Genomic DNA, 6749 nt, shown 5'->3' with positions numbered 1-6749 from the left:
GAGAGGGAACACGAGGTGGATCACTATAGCACAGTGGAGAAGAGTAGGGGGCTCTGGAGTTGGGTGGACCCGTGAATCCAAGTGACTGCAGGCAAATTATTAAGCCTCTCTGGGCCTGAGTTTTCTCCTTTGTAAGATGAGGATAGGGTACTACCAAAATCTCTTAGTGTTGCTGTGAGGACCAAACGATGCACGTAAAGTGCCCAGCAGAGTGCTTGCCGGTCAGCGCGCGCTCAAGAAGTGTTGACTGTCGTCACTTCTGTTGCTAGTATTCTCAATATTATTATGGAGGCATACTGCACAAGATTGATGACTTCTGTGACATTGTCCCAAATGAGCAAGTGTTCCACTGGGCGTATGGGCAGGCTGTGGGGATGTATCAACACCGTGTAGCGTGCGTGTTGGTTTCCAAGCTCTGTGCCAAGAAGCCCCTTTGGGGGCTGCTTGTGGGAGTGTGCCGGAAGGCTGAGGCTTTGGGACTGCCCACCCACATGTCGTCAGAGAAACTTGAAATCTGTATTTGCTAGAGACTGGGCTTCAGTGAGCCATGATCTAGGACATCAGAGAGATAATTGAATGCGGCCTTAGGGATGTCAAAGGCTAGGCAACCCCGAGGAGGAAGCGATAGTCAAAGACAGTAAAACCTATCACAGTGCTCTTAGTCTAGCCCCAGCCCCAGTTAATCTGAGAAACCCGGTAAAATGGGAATAATACTACTATCTCTTGTAAGATTCAAACGGGTAATGCTTGCACATCTCTGTGCACTATAGACAGTTTAAAGTTGTGTACAGTTGCCTAAAGTATAGTGCCTGGAACACACTAGGTGGGCAATAAGTGGTAGTAATAGTGGTGATTTTTGTTATTAATAATAAAAATCATAATAAACAGGATTGTCAATTCATGGAATGATGTTCTCAACCATTGATCAGTTAAATGCCTTCCTTTTCCTGAGAAAGTCATTCAGGGCCATCAGGGTAGTAAAATGGGGACTAAACCACTGGCAGGACTCAATGAGCCCAAGGAACTAACGACTATCCTGGGGCAAAGGGCATTCTCATCCGGGCCTGCCAGTTCCTTGGCTGGCTTGCTAGTGCTGTGGTGGGAGAGAGCAGAGCTCTGGAACCTGCACTTTTCACAGTTTTCCAGCAGGTGGTGCTGCTGTTTCATTTGAACCAGGACCTCACGGGCTCCTGGCTGCTGAAGTTGCCCGCGTTTATAGCTTTTATAAACTGAGAGGGTGTGCTGTGTGACGGGTGGGTTGCTTTGAAAAGGATAGGGGTGGAGAGGATATTTGCTCCAGCTTCAAATTTGTTTAATGTCGCACAGCTTCTTTAACTTGATAGACCCATCTCCGATGCCACATAGCTGGCAACACATAAAAAAAGTCTCCATCGTGGATCATTTGTCTATTTCCCAATCTTCTTGATATTTGCTTTCAACTGCTAAACTTGTTTTCTGTTTACAGATTTTCTTGCCACGTGGGCTTCAGCAGGACCCCTGATATAATTGCTTTAGAGGTTCCCTCCACACTATCCTTTGGCCATGGCAGATACGTCAATACCCTTACATTCAGTGCGATTCAGCAATGTGCTGACGGAGGAAGGTGTCGACCCCCAAAACAGGGAGACGACCTGCTCTGGACCAATGGTAGAGAACAGAGCAGAGGTCCAAATTCTGCATTCTAGTGTCCAGCCTATGGTCTCAAGTTCAGCGTCAGACCCTGGAGGGGTGTCCACACAGCCGATGACATCCCCAGCCTTTGACACCATGGCCGTACCTCTAATGGGAGCAGCAAACTCTGGAGCACTGTCCCCACCGCTAATGCCAGCCTCAGACTCTGGGACACTGTCCCCATTGTTAATGCCAGCTTCAGATTCAGAGGCATTGTCCCCATTGTTGATACCAACCTCAGACTCTGGGGTGCTGTCCCCATTGCTAATGCCAGCCTCAGATTCTGGGACACTGTCCCCATTGCTGTCCACTTCAGAGTATGGATTAATGTCCCCAGGGCTGATGACAATTCCTGACTTTGGAACAATGTCCACAGCACTAATGGCAACACCAGATTCTGCAGAGATATCACCACTGGCAATGCCAGCTCCATCCTCTGAAGCGATGTCCGCACCATTGATGCTAGTCCCAGATCCTGGAGAGATCTCCCCACTCCTAATGCCAGACGTGAACCCCGGAGCGATGTCCCCACAGCCAATGCCAGCTCCAGGCTCTGAAGGAATGTCACCATTGCAAATTACAGACGAAGACACTGAAGCCATGTCTAAAGTGCTAATGACTGCCCTGGCCTCTGGAGAGATCTCTTCACTGCTCATGTCAGGCACAGACTCTGAAGCGATCTCCTCACTGATAATGTCAGCCCTAACTTCTGGAGCAACGTCCACCCAGCCAACGAGCGCCCAAGACTCTGGGGAAATGTCCACCCAGCTAATGTCAGGCCCAGACTCTGAAGTAGTGGCTTCACCACTTATGACAGCTCCAGGCTCCGGAGCAATGTCCTCACTGTTCCCGTCAGTCCCTGATGCTGGAGAAATGCCCACATTGCCAAAGCCAGCCCCAGACGCTGAAGCGATGTCCCCACTGGTCATGATGGCCCTAACCTCTGGAGGGATGCCCACCCAGCCGATGCCAGCGCAAGGCTCTGGAGTCATGTCCTCACGGTTAACACAAAATCTAGACTCTCAAATTGTGTCTAGTCCGCCAATGAGAGCAACAGCCTCCGGGGGGATGTCCACATTGCCAGTGAGAGCCTCAGACCCTGGAGCAAGGTCGACACCGAGAATGAGAGCCCCAGCCTCTGGAAATGTGTCCACGTTGCTAAAGACGGTCCCAGACTCTGCAGCACTGTCCACCCCACTGATGATGGTGGCAACCTCTGGAGCAAAGTGCACAGAGCAAATGTCAACCACAGCCTCTAGAGCGATGTCCACACAGTTAGCAACGGCTAGAACTTCTGGAGCCACATCCATGGGCTTTATGAAAGTCCCAGCCAATGGGGCGATGTCCACACTGCGAACGAGAGCCCCAGCCTCTGGAACAGTGTCCACACTGCCAAGTACAGCCCCAGTCTCTGAAACAATGTCTACGCTACAGATGACAGCCTCAGCCTCTGGGTCAGTGTCCACACCGCAAATGAGGGCGCCCGTCTCTGGAGCAATGTCTGTGTCACAGAGGAGAGCCACAGCCTCGGGAGTGACAGCTGTACCACAAATGAGAGCCTCTGGAGCCCTGTCCACCCCACGGATGACAGCCAAAGCCTCTGGATCCGTGTCCACACTGTTAATGAGAGACACAGCCTCGGCAGTGATGTCCGTGCCACAGATGAGAGCTATGGCCTCGGGAGCATTGTCCAAGCCACTAACAGCATCCAAAGCCGCAGAAGCAATGCTCACGCAGCAAATGACAACTGCAGCTTCTGGAGAGATCTCCACAATGCTAATGAGAGACACCGCTTCTGGAGCCGTGTCCATGCCACAGATGACAGACACTGCCTCTGCAGCGCTGTCCACACCGCTAATGAGAGCCCCAGCCTCTGGCGACACGTCCACACCACAAATGACAGCCGCAGCCTCTGGAACTATGTCCATGCCTCTAATGAGAGCCCCAGGCCCTGGAGCCATGCCCATGGCGCTAATGAGATCCACAGCCTCTGGAAAGATGCCCAGTCAGCCAATGAGCGCCCAAGACTTTGGGGGGATGTCCATGTCGCTCAGGAGATCCATGACCTCTGGAGGGATGTCCCTACTGCAGACGCAAGCCCCAGCCTCTGAACTGATGTCCACACCAAAAATGAGAGCCCCGGCCTTTGGGGCGGTGTCCACACCACTGATGAGAGCCTCAGACCCTGGAGAGATGTCCACACTGCTCACAAGAGCTTCATCCTCTGGAGAGATGTCGCCAGCACTAACGAGACCCCCAGCTTCTGGAGAGATAGCCACGCCTCTGAGAGCCCCAGCTTATGGAGCAATGTCTACTCCGCAAAAGACAGCCACAGCCTCTGGAATGATGTCCAAGCCACAGATGAGGGCTCCAGTCTCTGGAGAGATATCTACATCGCTAATGAGATCCACAGCCTCTGGAGTGATGTCCGTGCCTCAAATGACAGCCGCGGCCTCTGGAGGGGTGTCCATGCCACTGATGAGAGCCCCAGCCTCCAGGGCAACATCCACAACGCAAACGATGCCCACAGCTTCTGGAGAGATGTGCATGCTATCAGTGCGAGCCCCTGCCTCGGGAGTGATGTCCCCGCCATTATTAAGGGCTCCAGTGTCTGGAATTATATCCACACCACTAAGGAGACCCTCAGCCTCTGAAGCTGTGTCCACAGAGTTAATGAGAGCTCCAGCCTCTGGAAAGATGTCCACCACACAAACAACAGCTGTGGCCTCTGGAGGGATGTCCAAGCCATTCATTAGAGCCACGGCCTCTGGAACAATGCCCATGCCATTGATGTCAGCCATGGCTTCTGGAGAGATGTCTATGCCGCTGATGAAAAACATGGCCTCTGGGGCAACGTCCACACTGCAAAAAAGAGTTGTGGGTTCTGGATCTACTTCCTTGCCACAGATGACGTACGCAACCTCTGGAGGGATGCCTGCATCACCTATGAGAGCCTCAGCTTCTGGAGCAACGTCCGCATCGCTCATGAGAGCCTCGGCTTCTGGAATGATGTCCATGCCGCTTCTGAGAGCCACAGCCTCTGGGGGTATGTCCATGCCACAAATGGCGGCCACAGCCTCTGGAATGATGTCCACTCTGGAAATCAAAGCCAAAGACTCTGGGGAAACATCTGCCTCTCACATCAACGTCACAGCCTCTGGATCAAAGTTCACACCACACGTGACTGCGACGACCCCTGAAACAATGAACCAACCACCAGAGGAAGTCCCATCTTTTGGCATGCTGACCCCAGCACTCTGTTACCTCTTAGAAGAACAGGAAGCAGCCCGGGGTTCATGCTCTGTGGAGGAGGAGATGGAGGTTGATGAGGAGAAGCAAATGAAGGGATTTTTGAACGATTCAGAGAAAATGGCCTTTCTGGTGTCTCTTCATCTGGGGGCAGCAGAGAGGTGGTCCATCTTGCAGATGGAGGTAGGAAACCCCCTCTCCAATGAAGATAAATCTTTCCTGAGCAGATCCCAGGGCTTATATGACTCCCTATCTGAAATAGACATCCTCAGTGCCGTCCTTTGCCATCCCAAGCAGGGCCAGAGGTCAGTCAGGCAGTATGCCACTGATTTCCTCCTGCTGGCCCGACACTTGTCTTGGTCTGATGCCATTCTGCGGACCAGGTTTCTGGAAGGACTCTCGGAAGCTGTTGCCACTAAAATGGGCCGGATCTTCCTGAAGGTGGCCGGCAGCCTAAAGGAGCTAATAGACAGGTCTCTGTACACCGAGTGCCAGCTGGCTGGAGAGAAGGATTTCCCGGGCTGCTCAAGCCAGGTTCTGCCGTCAGCCTGTAAGCGGAATAACGAGGACGCAATGGAGAATGAACTGAACTCTCAGCAGCAGACCGAGGAGGTAATGATGGGGAAACACACTCAAGGTTTCTGAATAGAAAAATGAGGTAATGATGGCAAAGTCACCCTGCTCCTTTGAGTAGCCTAAGGAAGAGGCTGGGAGAGGCATTGAGCTCCTAGACCCTAACCCCCCACCTAGAGTTTCCTCAGCGGGCCTGGCTATGTACTTATTTTGGGTGTATTAACCACATTGAGGGCCTGGGATGGTTAAAGGTCCAAGTCTTGTGATTCTGAGGGAAATGGCTGGGCTCAGTCCCAACTCTGCACCTATTCCAGGTCCAGTTCTCAAAGAGGGGTCACGTTTGGGGGACTGGGTCCCACCTACAGCCACAGGTGTTATAGGCCCAGGTCACTAGGGAATTTGGCCAGTCTAGTCCTTGATTACACTTTATACAAATAAGGTACGTTAGCCGAGTTGCTTGACTTGCTGAGTTACTGAAGTTATCCAGGCAGAGCCCCACTTGGCATAGTAAGCATGGCTCTCACCTCTGCTGTTTTTGTTTTCTCTCACTCCCAGCATCAGCATGTCCCCAAACGCTGTTACTACCTGAAAGAGCATGGAGACCCTCAAGAGGGTCTGCACGACCACCTTCGACAGAGCACAGGCCATCAGAAGGCCGCCACTAACAAGTAATGCTACCTGGACACTTCTCCTGTGATATCCAGCTTGGCTGCTAACTTGAGGACTGGTTCCTGGACCCATTCCATTCAATTACATCATTAAACCTTGTGGCCTTCCCCCTTCAGCACCCCCCTCCAGGCGCATCCCACCCTACCTCCCACTTGGCTGACTTGACCTTCTCTTTCACCCCCACATGCCTTTGACCTGCCCCAGCGACCAGAGCGTGGACTTCAAGAGCGTTTGGTGTATGAGGTTCTGAACTCCCATTACCGCCGAGGCCAGTCCTAGTTCCTGGTCCAGGGAGATGTCTAGGCAGGAGAAACCGTGTCCTACCTCAAAAACACCTTAGAATGTCTTGCCACGTGTCATCAGGCAAACTTGAGGAAGCCCTGGTCCCATTTCACCTGGCAGGGGAGCCTATAAGGAGAGTGACGCCCACTCCAATACCATCCTTTTCATCCAGTACACTTGTCCCTGTATGCCCCAACTCATAGCACCTAAAATGGGTCTCCAGGGCCCTTGCCCTGTTTATAGTCTCCATCCTGAACCATTCGTTTTGACCCACAGTAGTAATCTTAGTAATGGCTAACATTTAT

At 52.2% G+C, this 6749-nt stretch overlaps 1 protein-coding gene across 1 annotated transcript; it reads left to right on the top strand.

The window, feature by feature from the left end:
* The first annotated feature begins 1542 nt into the window (after window positions 1-1542).
* On the top strand, window positions 1543-6165 carry RTL9 (retrotransposon Gag like 9). Its single transcript, XM_019949397.1, has 2 exons — window positions 1543-5532; window positions 6049-6165. Exons 1-2 carry the CDS (start codon window positions 1543-1545, stop codon window positions 6163-6165), a joined length of 4107 nt encoding a protein of 1368 aa, XP_019804956.1.
* The last annotated feature ends 584 nt before the right edge of the window (window positions 6166-6749 follow it).

This window comes from Tursiops truncatus, chromosome X (genome assembly GCF_011762595.2).
Source record: "Tursiops truncatus isolate mTurTru1 chromosome X, mTurTru1.mat.Y, whole genome shotgun sequence".
Lineage (NCBI taxonomy): Eukaryota > Metazoa > Chordata > Mammalia > Artiodactyla > Delphinidae > Tursiops > Tursiops truncatus.
The sequence above is the reverse complement of the archived record's forward strand: the minus strand, read 5'-3'. Positions and strand labels throughout refer to the sequence as shown.